Raw genomic sequence first — 17,194 nt, forward strand, 5'->3', positions numbered from 1 at the left:
TTCATACATGATATTATGCTCACATAGCGGTGACTGTAGCTCAGGTAGAGCAGATTAGCTACTGATTGGAAGGTTGGTGGTTTGATCCTTGGCTTCCCTAGTCTGCATGTCAAATATTCTTGGGCAAGAACCAAGTTGCCCTCTGATGCGTTCATCGGAGTGTGAATGTAGTGTGTGTGTAGATTAGTTTGCACTTGAGTTTAGTTTAGAAGTGCTTGTGTGAATGGGTGAATGAGGCATGTTGTATATAGTGCGTTGAGTACTTTGGGAGAGTAGAAAAGTGCTATATGAGAATCAGACCATTTACCATAATATTGAACTACCCCGCAAAAAATAATAATTTAAAAAACATTAATTAGCCTGCTGACTGATTACTTTTTAACACCATAAAATTGTGAAATCATGCAAAATTAGCTATATATCACACAGCTCTTTCTAGAACGATTAATTTTTTTCTTCCTATTAGCTGAAATGTAGCAACTTAACATAGCAATGTCAAGGTACTCCTCTGTACCTTGACAGTACTGTCTTACCTTGAGGCAACTACTGGGTCTCATAGTAAACCAATTTAAATGGACAGTAATAATGTGGGGCTTTTGTACTGGTAAAGCTGAACAAATATTCTATTTTAAACCAGTGGTAACACAGAAAATAGAGGAATCATCATTCATACTGTCACAGCTGTCACACTCTAAGCTTTAGCTAGCAAAGCACAACACACGTGTGCCCTACTTGTCAGACAACAGTCACTCCCAGGCTTTTGATGGCATCAGCTGAAGCAGAACAGGCAAACGGAAAAAAATGAATAGACTTGCTGATGGCACTCACTTTACCTCCTCTTCTTTCAAACATTACTTTTTGATATTTTAAAAGGGTGCTAAAAAAACCCAGATAGTAAACTGGTGAACACACCCATTTTGGACAAAGCAGGTCATAGGACAGCAGCAAATATGGCATCCTATCGTGCTATCCAGTCATACTGAAGCTTTTTCTGTTTTCATCACATATTTAGAAAAAACATGTGCATTGTACACCCAAAGCAGCAAACTCTGACTCACATCCCCCCAGCCCCCAGAACACAATCCAAATTCAAGCTCCAGGTTATTACCATTTTGTTGTGTCAACGAAAAAAGTGACAAGTGTCAATTGCATAAATGGCACATGTCATTCTAGGTTATCTGTCACTGGGAAAATGAAAGAAAAAAAGATTCAGGTCTGAGTGTGCCAGAACAAATTACAGCATCAACTCTTAAATCCACATCTCAGGAGATTTAAAAAAGCGTTGTGGTATTTGTTCACTTAATTATAGTAAAGTCTAGAATTTCACAAAGAAAGAGTAGACAGCACTGCACATTTCATTCAGCTACACGTTGTATGTGCGTGGGTAAGTCACAAAGCAGGTACACGTGTATATTCATGTCACCAAAACGAAGAGGAAATTGTTGAATTACATGGAGCCACTGCTGCGTGTGAGAGCAGATGGCCTGATAAGAAATGTCTGCTCTTCTAATGTACTGCACTGTTTTGCTGGACTTAATCTGTTTCAACTCTACTTATTGGCATATCACAGGGCTTTGCCATCTCAAATCTCTTATGGGGGATGGAGATTCCCTTGACCCGGGTCTCCTATGGCAGTAGATCCCATCTCGCTAATGCGGTTGCGCAACCGTCAATCACTTTAATACATTTTCAGTGCTCCTGGCCAGCTGAAGCACTCTCCTCATGAGCAGTGATGTAATAACCCTGGCATCTTCCGTGGAGAGAGAACCACAGCAGTTAGAGAGAGTGTAGTTTTGGTATGATTTGTTTTACATTGTAATTATTCCAAACACTAAGACATAATAAACTGAATGGACACAGACAGCTCTTCAAAATCAAAGTCTGAAAATACATATAAATTGAAGTTCTCATCAGATTCTAGCTGCTGTGGCACCTTCATCTAATATTCTACTCCACTTGTATTTTATTTTCTTTGTCAAGAAAATCAAACAACAGAGCAAAATGCTGCCTCGGGTGTGCTCTATTTTCAGAAGGAATAAAAAGCTTTATGACAGTCAGTCTATGTTTTTCCACCCTTTGCAACAGAAAGGAATATTCCTCAGAGTAAAAATGTGCTAAAATATGTTGGTGCAGCCTGAACACTCCAAACCAATATTTAATAGCACAAGAAACACCACATAAACAGAAAGTGTAGTAAGGATACAAACTTACTGTACTGATAAATAGCAGCATTAGGACTACCAAACACTTGTAAAGTCATTAACATGCTCATTAACATGTCTCAGGTGCATTGCCAAAACGTGAGTGTTCTTATATTAGATTTTATGCAACTTTTACATGAAAGCCAACAATGTGCCTGACCAAAACTTTTGTACTGGAACAATTTGTTTTATATAAAATAAGAAGCCACTGAAATAAATTATGTTGAAAAGTGTGCAAATGGAGCAACATGGCCACTTCACTATCACTCTGTGGTGCTCTTACTCATGTTTGGCTCCCCAATGGAAACACTGAATATTAAAATAAGGTGCTTTTGTCACATTAATGCAAAAAGACATGATCATGATAAGGATCACTCCTGCCAGTTGAACACAAGGCATATCAGCTGATGAAAAAAACTCCCTTTTTTCTGTAAATTGTAACTGAAACATTAATATGTGTATTCAAGAGTATTTTTGTACTTACCACTGCTGTATGAGGCATGGGGTTAAATCCACAAAGATTGCAGACAATGTTCTTGCATTCAGTACAGGTGTTGTAATTGGGTGGCTCCTTCGTTCCCACATTGAGTTTGACCTTACAGAGCAGACAGGTAGACAGACTTTCTTTAGGAGCAACCTGAAGCACTTTGTCCTGTGCTAATGGTGTAGCCTCGGCCTGTTGAAGTGGATCAGGTGTCTGTGTTGCCGGTGGTTTACTATCCTTTACTGGGGGCATCTTAGGAGAAACCGGAGGTGTAGGTTTAGGGCTGACACTTGTTGTAGTGGACATCTTCCGTGGAGTAGGTGGTGTAACTTTAGGTTCATCCTGAACTGCCGAGGTTATCAATGTAGATGCAGAACTTAAAATTGATGAACCAAAACCAAACATCTTCCCAGTCACTGACTCAGCAGGCTTTGGAACAGTAGGTTTAGGGGCACCAAAGCCAAAGAAACCACCAGACTCCTGTTTCGCTGGTTGAGCTGGTGGTGGGGCAGGCTTGGGAGATTGGGTCAATGGCTTTGATGGCTGTTGTGGTAGTTTGCCAGCTTCTTGTTTTGCGAAACCTGACTTTACTTCTGGCTTTGTAGGTTGTGAAATCTGTCCTTGTGGGGGTTTTTCCACAAGCTTTGGCTGGCTGGCCACATCCTGAGCATGTCCTTGTGCCTTTTCCTTAGAATCTTGCTGTGCTTTGTCCATCCTTTGGACTGCAGTTGGCACTGGAGCCTCACCTTTGAGAATTTCTTTTCTGGGTTGAACTATTTGAGTAGCCTCTTTTTGGACATCTGCATACTCTGCAGCTTTCTCCTTCTGGACTAATGTCGGTGTGTCCTTCTGTTCAGAGCGAGGAGGTGTAGAAACCTTGCTTGGCATGGGCTGGGGTTTCACCACAGTAGGTTCAATGGCTTCAGATACTCCAAGGGCTCTCTGCATCTGGCAGTTTAAACAAAGCCATTCCTTTACCTGGAACAAGTGTAATGGAAAGCATAAATCACTGTCCAATAAATAAAAAAACAATAACAGTGTTCTGAAATCAGATGAAGGTGCAATGATTTTAAAGCACAAAGAATATCCAATGATATCAAGGTTACTAATGTAACGTGCATATATTCAAAGGGGATTCATTCATACAAACAAATCATGATCATTGAAAAATAAAATGTGTTTAATTTCTCAAACTGTTTTACCAGTGTAATGTAGTTTTTATTTTCTTTTAATGCAATTTTAATAAGGCATAATTATAAAAAAAAATCAGAGGCGAACTTTTTTTTCAAACAATAGGAACTGTGAGAGCTCCTGTATTGTTTTAAAAGCTTTTCTATAATGCCCAGCTTTGTTACTTTTATTTTTTATATTTTTGACTCAGAGTAGCGTAGCTTTTATCAACTCAATCTGATAATTCTTCTCCAAATGTAAGTTTCAAAAGTTACAGTCTCAAATTGGGGTATGCAACATGTTTTCGATGTCTCTTGAAAAATAAAACATCTATATTTTAACAAATTATTTCTCAAATTTGGTATTCAAATTCTTCCTATAATTTGTGCATTTTACTGGAGATAAATGGCAAAAATTAAGCCAATTCAGGCAATTTATTACAAATAATTTAGATTAAGTCTTTAGATTTAGATTAAATTCAGATTAACATCAGTTAAATATTCATAAAGCTGTTATGGCTGGATTGTTTTGTAAATCAAGTAATACTTGATTTAGTAGGACCCACAATAATTGAGTGACAAAAATATGAAAACTACAAAAAGGGCAACAATAAACAGAAAGTTGCATACCTTTAAATCATCTGGTACTGGATTAAAGCCACACTGATTGCAGACAGTTGTCTTGCATTCTGTGCAAGTGTTGTAGTTAGGAGGATCTGTGGGGCCCACTGTAAGTTTCACCTTACAGAGTGGGCAGACAGACTGATCTGCTTTTGAAGCACCTTGGGTGTCTACTGGCACCTTAGGGGGCTCTGATGGAACTTTGTCCACTTTGGCTTGAACTGTTGAAGGAGTCTTATCCTGCTGTGGTTTCTCTGGTTTCTTCTCCTCTGTTTTCTGGACAGGCGGTGGTTTGGTGTCCTTTGCAGGTAATGTTTTAGGAGAGGCTGGTGGTGTAGTTTTAGGAGTGACACTGGCTGTGGTGGACATTTTACGTGGTGCTGGTGGTGTAGTTTTAGGAGTGACACTGGCTGTGGTGGACATTTTACGTGGCGTTGGTGGTGTAGTTTTAGGAGTGACACTGGCTGTGGTGGACATTTTACGTGGCGTTGGTGGTGTAGTTTTAGGCTCATCTTGAACAGCTGATGTTATTAAATTGGATGCAGAGCTTAAGAACGATGACCCAAAGCCAAACATCTTTCCTGTCACTGACTCAGCGGATTTTGCAGCAGCAGGCTGTGTTTTAGGACTGCCAAAACCAAAAAAGCCTCCTGATTCCTGTTTTGCAGGCTGAACAGGTGATGGAGCAGATTTAGCTGGAGGGGTCGCAGCTTTTGGAGGCTGTTGAAGGGGTGCCTTTCTTGCTTCTTGGTCTGATGGAAGAGCAGACTTAGCTAAAGAAGATGCAGCTTTTGGAGCCTGTTGAGGGGGTGCCTTTTCTGTCTTTGAATCAGGGGGAGCGGCAGGCTGAATTTTTGGAGTTTGTTGCTGGGGTGTGTCTGGCTGTCCCTTGGGAGTCTCTGCAGAAGGCTTTTGCGAAACATCCGTCTTTATGATAGTGGATGAAATCATTTTGTCAGGCAATGAAGCAACTTTTGGAGCAACCTCCTTAGTTAGGTCAATATTGACAGGGGAGACAGTTTCTTTGGCTGCAGGAATGCTAACAAGGTCACCTTTGGGTACATCTGGCTTAGAAACATCTTTCTTAGAAGCTGTCAAGATGTCTGTCTTCTGTGTGCTGGCAGGGACCTCTTTGCTTGGTGAAGGTTGTGGTTTTATCATTGGTAGGCCTGGAGGTTCAGAGGCTCCAAGTGCTCTCTGCATCTGACAGTTGAGACATAGCCATTCCTTTACCTGTATGAAAAACACACATGAGCTCTGTCAATCTCTCTCTCACACAAGCAAATTCAAACCAATACTAGAACTATGTCTAAATAGGCATTCTACACTGATAAAACATTTAATTACCTCTGTTACATTTGGCATAGGACTAAATCCACACTTGTTGCACACAGTGGTCTTGCAGTCAGTGCAGGTGTTGTAGTTTGGAACATTTTTGGAGTCCATGTTGAGTTCTGCTTTACAGAGTGGACAAGTAGAGTGAGCCCCTTTGGGAGCAGCTTCTGGTTTTTCAGACTCTATTGGTGTTTTATCCACTGTTGTCTGCTCTGATAGAGGAGCCTTGACTGGCTGAGGTTGCTTCTTTTCCAGTTGTGGTTTCTGAGCAACAACTTGGTGTGATTCTTTGCTTAGGGGTTGTTTTTCCTGTATTTGATCAGAGGATATAATCAGCTGTTCAGCTGTTTTCTGAAGTGTTTCAACTTTATTGTTTTCCTTTTCTGAATCTTCTTTAGGCAGAGGAAAACTTGGTGTGAGATCACTTTTCTTCATAGCTGAAGTTTCAGCATTAGTGATAACAGGTGCACCTTGGGAAGGCAGTTGTCTTTCTTCGCTTGGAGGTGCAGTGATGGCTTGAACATCCTTGGCAGGCAGTGAACTAACTTTCTCCTCTTTTGCTTCAGCTGAAACAGTAGCTGTGGTGTCTTTTGCAGGTGGAACGATATCTGGAGTTCGATGTACGATATCCATTTTCTCTGCTGGTGCCTCTGGTTTTGGACTTTCTTTCTGCTTTTTCTCTAATACGTCTGTTTTCTGTGTGGGAATAATATCTTTCGTTTTAGTCTCAGAGACATCTTTTTGCTCAGCGGCAGGTGCGGATGCTTTGCTGGGTGATGCCTGAGGTTTCATCAGTGGAGGCTGTACTGATTCAGCTGCTGTGAGGGCTCGTTGCATCTGGCAAGTCAGACACAACCACTCCTTCATCTACAAGGAAAAGCATATTATTTTGAGTAAGTGTGTCTTTAACAACTACATTTTTAAAATAAAAGCATAAATCGCCACAGTTAAGAAAACATAACGTATATATTATACATAACATACATTTTAATAACTACATTTTTGGTTTATTTACCTCCGTTTCATTTGGTGTTGGGTTAAATCCACACTGGTTACAGACAGTTTTCTTGCATTCAGTACAGACATTGTAGTTAGGCAGATCCTTAGACCCTATGTTGAGCCCAGCCTTACAAAGTGGACAGGTGGACGGGCCTTGTTTGACGGTGGTTTGGGAGGCTTCACCTGTTTTTGGAGGTTCTGATGGAGCCTTGTCAACTTTGGCTGAGACTAATGGTGGTGTCTGGATCAGCTGGGGTTGTTCAGCCTTGGTTTTCTCCTGGGTAGCAGGGGATTTGATCTCTTTTGCAGGGGATAACTTGGGAGAAACTGGTGGAGTCTTAGGCTGGTCCTGAACAGCTGAGGTAATCAAAGTGGATGCAGAACTGAAAATAGAAGAACCAAAGCCAAACATTTTCCCCGTCACAGACTCTGCCTGCTTTTCAGCATCAGGTTGAGATTTACCACTGCCAAATCCAAGGAAGCCTCCCGATTCTTTTCGTGGTGGTGGAGTGGCAGTACTCAGCTTACGTTCAGGCTGCCTGATTTGGTCTGGTGATTTGTTAGGAGCTGATGTTTTCTGGGGCTTCTGTTGTATTTTCTGAGAAGAAACCGGGGTGGCCTGTTTGTGAACCTCTGGCTTGACTTTAGTCTCAGATGTAGCAGGCTGTGCCGTTACGGATAGTTTCCTCTGAGGTGACTGCTGTGCTGAATACACCTTCTTTTCAGGTTCAGCTGGGCTGGTGACATCTTTCTTTTGGGGTTTTGCAGGTGTCTGAGCATTCACTGAAATTACTGATGGAGGCTCTGTTACTCCTAGAGCCCGCTGCATCTGGCAGGTAAGACATAACCACTCCTTTGCCTGAAAGAAAAATTAAATAAAATTAAAAGTTATATACACACACACATACTGTTAGGTGATCTATTTACAAATACTGATTGTTTATTAAACTAGTTATTTTTATTTTAGTTTACTTTTCCAATGCTGTAATACATCTAGTAATACGTAGTATTTTTTCATTATTTAATATTCCTAAATCCTGGATGAATATTCCTTGAAATCCTGAAATCTAGGTCAACAAGAGACATTTCAAAAGTATAAGTCTGCTGATATTAGTTAAATACAAAGTGTCAATAATAACATGTTTTGTTTTCTTCTTAGTCTTACCCCAGTTCCGTCTGGCATAGGGTTAAATCCACACTGGTTGCACACAGTGTTTTTGCATTCAGTGCAGGTATTGTAGTTGGGCAGATCCTTGGAACCAGTGTTAAGTTTGACCTTACAGAGTGGGCAGGTAGACTGATCTGGTTTGACAGCTGCTTGGGAAGCTGCTGCCTTTGGAGATTCTAATGGCACCTGTCTTGATGCTGGTGTTTTGGTCTGCAGGGATGGCTCAGTTAACTTCTGCTGCTCCAGCTTCTGGGAAGCAGGGGGCTTCATCTCTTCTGCTTTTGACTGGATTGATGGTGGACCCTTTATCTGCTCTGGTTGATCAGATTTCGTCTCCTGTTCTGGTTTCTTTACAGTGGAAGATTTGGTTTCCCTTGCAGGAGACATCTTAGGTGAAACTGGTGGAGTAGTTTTTGGCTGGTCCCGAACTGCTGAGGTTATCAAAGTAGATGCAGAACTGAAGATTGAAGAACTAAAGCCTAACATTTTTCCACTCACTGACTCTGCAGACTTTGCAGCTTCAGGTTGAGGCTTAGGACCAGCAAAGCCAAAGAAGCCTCCTGACTCTTGCTGTGTTGCTGCTTTGGCATTAGTTTGCTTACGACCAGGTTGGGTTGCCTGATCTGGGACTTTTTCAGGAGCTGTTTTCGCTTTTTCTTCCGATGTTTTACGTTCAGGTGCTGGGCTAGCCTGTTTCACAGATGCTGTTGATTGTTTTCTTTGTGGGGAGACTGCTTCTGAGGTTTGCTTTTGTACAGCTGTGTCTGGACTGTCCTTTGTTTGAGGAGTAGTCAGTTTGGAAGATTCCTTGGACTGGACTGTAGCAGGTAAAGAAACTTTATTGGGTGACATTTGTGACTTTAGTGATGGAGGTCCAGTAAGCTCAGAAGCTCCTACTGCTCTTTTCATCTGACAATTAAGACACAGCCACTCTTTTACCTAAAATATAATAGACACTTGGTTAAGTGATGCTTTGTAACTACAGATTATATCATCAAATGTATACATTATGCATCAAAACAAATTCATCAAATCTCTACTTAAATATAGTTTAATACCACAGATGATACATCTACAAATAAATTACTTTAAAAAGCAACTTTTAATGATTGAATTCAAAAGGCCGGTACCAAAGATTAAAGTCACCTACACAGTATCTGGCCCAAAGTGAAATAGGATTATTATATTACCTCTGCTCTTGAGATAGAGCATTGGATAATGGCTTGAAAAATGTTTTAACTTCTCTTTATAAGACATCATCACTATATCTTTTAATCCTATTAGCCATTTATATTAAATTTTATAAGAATTATCATCTGATTTATTAATTATGACAAAAGGCATATTTTCAGCTCACAGTGGCATTGACTTTTGATAACTAAATTCTGAGTACACTACAGTGTTTGGCTAAAAAAAATTTTAAAAAATCACATGGTGTGTTTGAGATGTTTTCAAGTCTGAGATGCACAGACATGGACACAGATGACCACAAAAACATGCCTGAGACTATAACTGCTGCCAGCATGGTGGTATTTGATTGTTTTGACACTACAGGCAATGTGGAAAACAGACAATATTTTTTAAATCTTGTATTCATGTACTTACCTCTCCTACTGGCATGGGATTAAATCCACATTGGTTGCAGACAATGTTCTTGCACTCAGTGCAGGTGTTATAGTTAGGTGGGTCCTTGGAGCCTATGTTAAGCTCAGCCTTACACAGTGGACAGGTTGTCTGGCCTGCATTAGGAGCCATATGAGACACTTTTGCTACTTGTGGTAGAGCTTTATCATCTTTGCTTTGGTGGGATTCTTCTGGTTTCTTCTTTTGTTCTGGCTTCTGAGGAAGAGTTTTAGGCTCCCTTGCCGGTGACATCTTGGGAGAAACTGTTGGTGTACTTTTTGGAGAACTCTTGGTTGCAGCAGACATCTTCGGCGAGACTTGTGCTGGCGCAGACATTTTTCGAGAGCTTGGTGGTGTGGTCCGTGATTCGTCTTGAACTGCAGATGATATCAAAGTGGATGCTGAGCTGAAAATGGAAGATCCAAAGCCAAACATCTTTCCACTGATGGATTCTGTTGTTTTTGAAGTATCAGTTACGATTTTACCACCCAAACCTAGTGGGTTTCCAGACTCCTCTTGTGTGACTGTGGTGACCTTACTCTGTTTTAATCCCGGTTGACTTCCCTGGTCAGTTGGTTTCTCAGGGCCTGATGCAACTGAAATATCAAGAGGCTTTTTCTCACCAGGAGTTGGGCTAGGATGTCCTTCACTTTCGGGTCCTTTAGCCTCCTTAGATGAAGGTGCTACTGCTGTGGACCGTGTCTTCTGAGGAGAGCCTAGTGTGGCTGTGTCCTTCTTTTGAAGTATGCAAGCCCCTGGAGTCTCCATCTTAGGAGCTGCATCTGATTTTATTTCCTTTTTAGTTTCCACTTGATCAGTAACTATTGCTTTATGATGTACAGCAGATGGAGAAATTTTTTTATCTCCATGGAGGTGTTTCACAGGAGGCCCTGTGGGTTCAGCTGCACTAAGAGCTCTCTGCATCTGACAGTTCAGACATAACCATTCTGCATAACCAACCTGCAAAAACAAAGTATATTTTATTAAAATATGAAACATTTAAAATAATATTAACATCTAAATTAATGTTGTAATAACAATTCAATTACAGGTCTATATATGTAATTTATGCCGTGCATTTTATTGAAGTTTTATTAAAGTAAAATGAGTAATTATTGCTTCTCCTACCTCTGACACATTTGGCATTGGATTGAATCCACACTGGTTACACACAGTGTTCTTGCATTCAGTGCATTTGCTGTAGTTTGGCGGTTCCTTTGAGCCAAAGTTGAGTTTCATCTTACAGAGTGGACAGGTAGATTGGCCTGCCTTTGGAAGAGCTGGTGAAGCTGGCTCTTTCTCTACTTTGGCTTGTATCAGGGGAGAGGTCTTGGCTTCTTGAACTTGCACAGCCTTCTTCTCCTGCTCCTGCTTCTGAACAAATGGTGATTCACTCGCCTTTGAGACAGGAAGCTTAGGAGAAACTGGTGGTGTCTTTTTGGATTCATCTTGGACAGCTGAGTTTATTAAAGTCGAAGCCGAACTGAAGATGGAGGTACCAAAGCCAAACATTTTTCCACCCCGTGATTCACCAAGCTTTGTAGAATCTGAGGGAGGTGTGGAACGGCCAAATCCAAAGACAGCTCCAGACTCCTCTTGTGTAGTGGATGTAATACTACTCTTTTTGATTTCAGTTGGATTTCTCTGTTCAGGTGGTTTTTGAGGTCCTGTCTTTTGGCTCTGCGGTGGCTTTTCTGGTTGCTCTGCTGGTTTTTTCATCTGACAGTTGAGACATAACCACACCTTCCCCTATATTAAAGCAAGGAAAAATTAATTAAAATATAGTCAGGGTAGTTTTAATGCAATAGAATATTTTACTATTAAAAGACTGTAATAAGTTCATTGACAAACATTTATATATGTAATATGTATAGGTGATTGTTCAAGTATTTTCTTACCTCCTTAACATTTGGCATAGGATCAAATCCACATTGGTTGCAGACAGTGTTTTTGCACTCAGTACAGGTGTTGTAGTTGGGAGGGTCTTTAGAACCCATATTGAGTTCCAGTTTACAGATAGGACAAGTTGACTGGCCTGTCTTAGAAACGACAGGCAATGCAGGTGCTGTCTTGGATGCCTCTTCAGGAGGTTTGCCTGCTTTTGTCTGTACTGATGGTGAACCTTTGTCTTTTTGTGTTTGCTCTGATGTTTTCTCCTGTACCAGTTTCTTGACAGTGGGAGACTTGGAGTCACGTGCAGAAGACATCTTAGGAGACACTGGTGGTGTCTTTTTGGATTCATCTTGGACAGCTGAGTTTATTAAAGTCGATGCAGAACTGAAGATGGAGCTACCAAAGCCAAACATTTTTCCACCTAGTGATTCAGGGGTCTTTGCAGAATCAGGTTGAGTTGTAGAACTGCCAAAGCCAAAGAACGATCCAGATTCCCCTTGTGTCGATGCTGTACTACCCCTTTTAGATCCTGGTTGATTTATCTGATCTGTTGGCTTCTGAGGACCTGTCTTCAAGCTTTGCTGTGCATTTTTCTGACCAGAAGCTGGACTGGCCTGCCTATGACTTTCAGATCCTTTCACATCTTCAGTCTTTGCCAGCTGTTCTCCTGGCTTTTGCACTTTCCGCTGAGGTGAGCTTGATGGAGAGGGCTCCTTTAATTTAGATTCAGCAGATGTCACATTCTCTTTCTTTTGAAGTTTATCCACTGGGGGAGTTTCCTTCTTTAGGGCACTGTCTTGTGCAGTGACTTTACTCGGTGAAGCCTGTATTTTCATCATGGGAGTTCCTGGAGGTTCTGATGCTCCCAGTGCTCTCTGCATCTGACAGTTGAGACATAGCCACTCCTTCACCTACAATGGAGCAACAATATTTAAAAATTCAATCAGTCGTGCTGCGGAATACATTTTAATGTTAAGACATTTTAAAGTGACAACAATAAAAAAGACATAATGTCACAGTTATTGTTCAAATAAATTGTTATATTCGACACAATTCTTCTTAACTTACCTCCTTAACATTTGGCATAGGATTAAATCCACACTGGTTGCAGACAGTGTTTTTGCACTCAGTACAAGTATTATAGTTGGGAGGATCTTTAGAGCCCACATTAAGTTCCAGTTTACAGAGAGAGCAGGTAGACTGGCCTGCCTTGGAAACAACTGGTGGAGCTGATGCTTTCTTTGGTTGCTCTGATGATGGCTTGTCTGTTTTTGGCTGTACTGGTGGTGAGCCCTTGGCTTTCTGTAGTTCCTCTGTTTTTTTGGCCTCTTCCAGCTTCTTGACTGGAAGAGGAGATTTCGAAGTGGGGGGTTTAGAATCCTTTGCAGCAGACATCTTGGGAGAAACAGGTGGTGTACTTTTAGGTTCATCTTGAACAGCTGTGGTAATCAAAGTAGATGCAGAGTTGAAAATGGAGGAACCAAAACCAAACATTTTCCCTGTCACTGAATCTGCAGGCTTTGTAGCATCAGGCTGAGTTTTAGCACCACCAAAACCAAAGAGGCCTCCGGACTCTTGCTGTGCAGCTTTAGTGGTGCTTTCCTGCTTTCCTACAGTTTGATTCGTCTGCTGCGGTTGTGTCTTCTTGTTCTCCTGAGATGCTGTCTGACCAGGAGCTGGGCTGACTGCCTTTTGACTGTCTGGTTCTTTAGTCTTTGCTGGCTGTGGTGCTGATGTTGGTACTTTTCTCTGGGGAGAGCCTGGTGCATTAGTCTTCTGTGGTGTAGGCTGTGTGGGAGTAGTCTTTTTGAAAGATTTTCCCAAAGATGTATCAATTTGAGGTTCAATTCCTCCAGCAGCCCGTTTCACCTGGCAGTTTAGACATAGCCACTCCTTCCCCTTAAAAGAACAGCATAAAATACATTATAAATGTATTAATCCTAAAAACACAAAAACAGTCTTATGGAAAAAAAAACCACAAAAAGAGAAAAGAACCATAGAAATACAAATGCACAAAAAATGTTATAACTACAGTAAGCAAGAACTGTGGTGGTCCAAAAATCAGCTTAAGATTGGGATAGTACTTTATGGTGCTATTTGTAGCACCAAATATCTACATGAGACAATGTAATGTATTTTAACTGTATCCAAATAAATTTGGTTTTCCAACTAAAAATAGTGCAGCAAAACAAAAGCTTAAAGAAGGATTAATCGCCAATAACTATTTGTTTAACTTACAAATTAAAAAACTGAGAGCAATAATGATAGTATTATTTTAGTTTAAGGCAGTATCACAACACAGTAGGTACTTTGTCATTTACCCTCAAAGGCTTTACTTTGAGCAGTGATGTATTTTGAAAACACCTTTAAAAGTAAATGTCTTTGTCCAAAATCCAAGAACAGGAACTTGCACAGTATGAATGTGAAAAAGCAACAACACTGTTCAAGCATTACTGAGCATTTTTATTTCTTGTTTCTGTTATATAACCATATAAGAGTGGTAAAATTATTGAAAGAAATAAAATGCCACTCCCTTTTACTTGAAAAGAGATCTAGGTCTAATGGAAAAGACAGCTGTTTGCAGGAGTGTGAGCCTTCCCCTGCTCAGCATGATTAAAGGATCTGACAAATAGCATTCTCAGTGTGACTCTTAGTCAAAGTATCAGACGTTCAACAGGACTGCACATGAAAACAAAAACAAACAAAAACAAAATAGCTTTCTCGGGTAACTTCTGTGTTCATAAAACTTTGTGAAAAACGCTCAAATGTAACAAAATTTTGTATATCATCTAACATGTAATGGTTCTTTGATAATAGCTCTCCAATCTATGAAATAACATAAAAAAGGATCTTAACAGCTTCAACAAGCTTAATTCTTAAGCATGCCTCAGAAGTCCAAGTAAAAGACACTTCTGAGAAATCTGTAAAATATTACAGCAAACAAATGTACTGACCCTTTAAAACTCCAAAATTAAAAAGATATACATTTTATTTTAATTTTCCTAAGTTACTTCAGTAAACTGCACCTCTTACCTCATTAACGTTTGGCATGGGGTTAAAACCACATTGATTGCAGACAACGGTTTTGCATTCAGTGCATGTGTTGTAGTTGGGAGGATCCTTCGAGCCCATGTTAAGCACTATTTTACAGAGAGGACAAGTGGATTTGCTTGTAGTCGGAGCAGTGTGGGAAGTTGTTGCTGTCTTTGGAGTGACTGGCAGGGATTTTTCTGCTTTTGCCTGTCCAGCTGGATGAACCTTTGCTTGTTGAGGTTGTTCTTGTTTCTTGTCTTGTTCTGACTTTTGGATAGAAGGCGGTTTGGTCTCCTTGGAAGATTGCATTTTAGGAGAAACCGGTGGAGTTGTTTTAGCCTCATCTTGAACAGCAGAAGCTATCAAATTAGATGCAGAACTAAAAATAGACGAACCAAAGCCAAACATCTTTCCAGTCACTGAATCTTCTGTCTTTGCAGTTTCAGTTTTAGTACCTCCAAAGCCAAATAAACCTCCTGACTGCTGCTGGGGTGCTGAGGTGGCACTGCTTTGCTTGCGTTCAGTCTGATTAGTTTGGTGTGGCTTAGGAGATCCTGATGCTCTCTGGGCCTCAGGTGTCATTTTCTGAACAGGTGCTGGACTGCCTTTTTTTTGAGCCTCCGGTCCTTTAGCAGCTTCTGCCTTTTCTGGCACTTTTGTTGATTTAGACTGGATTTTCTGCGGTGAACCTGGTGCTGATATTTCCTTTTTGACAGGCTCAGCAGCTGATGGTGTCTGTTTTTGGGGACCAGACATTTTGTTAGGTGTGGGGTTTTTCATGGGAGGTCCTGGCAGTTCAGAAGATCCTTGAGCTCTCTGTATTTGGCAAGTAAGACAAAGCCACTCGTGTGCCTGTACAAAAAAACAAAGACAAATAAATTTATTAAAAGATATGTGCAGATAGATGCACATAATGTAATAAGGTGAAAGAAGAAAAAAAGTACATTTCCCCAAATTATTCAAGGGACATCACAACTGAGTTTTGAAACTTTTGAAAATAAAAAAAATGTAAAAACTAGTGATTCAATAATGGTACCAGATTGATTTAGCTCTACCAGTGCTAAACCCGTGTTAATTCAATACTAATTAAACACAATCTAACAGCAGTTTTCAAATACATGACATAAAATGTACAATACTTGCGATAGTACAATATTTCATCTTGTAAGAACTTTGGTGTCACCAAGTAGCTTGCCCACTACTAGCACGGTAAGGGTTCCGTGTCCTTTGGTAAGACATTGAACCCAAAATTGTAAAACCCCTTGTGTGTGAATGTGAAAAGACATTGCAAAGTACTTTGAACAATATACTTTGTTCAAAGTATGTGCTAATGTGCTAAAACACATTAAGTGAAATATTTCAAGTCTTTGTTGCTTTAATTGTTAGATAAAAGATAGCAATTTTGATTATAGCTTATATCTCAGGAAAATCTGAAATCTCTATCTCAGATTATAAGAATATCAATCAAAAAAGGATTTACAACACAAAATATCAAACCTCTGAAAAATATGTTCATTTATACACTCAATACTTGATTGGAGCTCCTTGAAAACATACTATTGGATCAAAATGGACTACATAAAGAAATGTATAATGTTTATGTTTTGTTCTATAAGGACTGCACTGCTTCAGCCAAATCCACATACTACTCTGGTTTAATCAGTTCTAATGAAGGTAGCTCAAGGTCTCTCTTTTCAATGTTCAGTAAAATTACAAAACCTCCAGACATATTACCCTCCCATATGTATTCTGCTGACTTTTGTAATTCTCTTATGTCTTTGTTCACCCGTAAAATCTCAGATATCCACCGTCAACTTAACTCTGCAGGAGCTTCCAACTCTGAAGTAGACTTCCTGTTTCCCCTCACTTTTTTCAAGCTTTCCTCTTCCCTCCATAACTGATGTATCTAATCTTATTATAAAATCTAAATCATCCACCTGTCACCTTGACCCTCTTCCCACTGTGTTAGTTAAAGCCTGTCTTCCCTCATTAGCTCCTCTCATAACCAGTATTATACATTCCTCCCTTAACACTGGAATCGTTCCTTCATCTCTGAAAAAGGCTTCTTTTATTCCAACTCTCAAAAAGCCTGGTGCAGACCCCCATAACTTTGATAATCTTTGCCCTATATCAAATCTACCCTTTATTTCAAAAATTCTTGAAAAAATTGTCACCTCCCAGTTCACTTACACCTCAATAAACATAATCTCTATGAACAATTTCAATCTGGTTTCCGCCCCAGTCATAGCACAGAAACTGCTTTGTTAAGGATTATCAATGACCTTCTGATGGCAGCTGATTCTGGTCTCCTATCCATCCTCATCCTTCTTGATCTTAGTGCGGCGTTTGATACCATTTCTCACAATATCCTCCTGAACCGGCTAGCATCCATTGGCATTAGTCATACGGCCCTTGCCTGGTTCACCTCCTATCTCTCAGACAGCACTCAGTTTATCCAATTTAAATTCCATTCTTCAAGTCTCCATCCTGTTTCTGCTGGTGTGCCCCAGGGTTCAGTATTAGGGCCTCTTTTATTCATTATTTACATGCTCCCTCTTGGTCATATATTCCGAAAATATCATATAAATTTTCACTGTTATGCCGATGACACCCAGCTCTATATTTCTTCTAAACCCAATTCATCCCTCCCACCTACCTCCCTCTCAAA

The 17,194-nt window shown here is 40.3% G+C and overlaps 1 protein-coding gene across 1 annotated transcript in view; it reads right to left on the bottom strand.

The window, feature by feature from the left end:
* The window catches only part of pclob (piccolo presynaptic cytomatrix protein b), a 58,801-nt gene that overhangs the window by 36,657 nt on the left and 4,950 nt on the right, over window positions 1-17,194 (bottom strand). Inside the window, exons 2-13 of the mRNA XM_085359023.1 lie at window positions 14,527-15,378; window positions 12,562-13,392; window positions 12,059-12,404; window positions 10,729-11,267; window positions 9,583-10,560; window positions 7,975-8,916; window positions 6,826-7,668; window positions 5,823-6,677; window positions 5,340-5,708; window positions 4,883-5,246; window positions 4,485-4,831; window positions 2,686-3,663 (exon numbers count right to left, since the gene is read on the bottom strand). Coding sequence (XP_085215149.1) covers window positions 2,686-3,663; window positions 4,485-4,831; window positions 4,883-5,246; window positions 5,340-5,708; window positions 5,823-6,677; window positions 6,826-7,668; window positions 7,975-8,916; window positions 9,583-10,560; window positions 10,729-11,267; window positions 12,059-12,404; window positions 12,562-13,392; window positions 14,527-15,378 — 8,244 coding nt within the window. The remainder of the gene's footprint in view (window positions 1-2,685; window positions 3,664-4,484; window positions 4,832-4,882; window positions 5,247-5,339; window positions 5,709-5,822; window positions 6,678-6,825; window positions 7,669-7,974; window positions 8,917-9,582; window positions 10,561-10,728; window positions 11,268-12,058; window positions 12,405-12,561; window positions 13,393-14,526; window positions 15,379-17,194) is intronic.

Source organism: Diplotaxodon limnothrissa, linkage group LG7 (genome assembly GCF_057381915.1).
Source record: "Diplotaxodon limnothrissa isolate DT_005_m linkage group LG7, D_limnothrissa_male_GT1.1, whole genome shotgun sequence".
Taxonomy (NCBI): Eukaryota; Metazoa; Chordata; class Actinopteri; order Cichliformes; family Cichlidae; genus Diplotaxodon; species Diplotaxodon limnothrissa.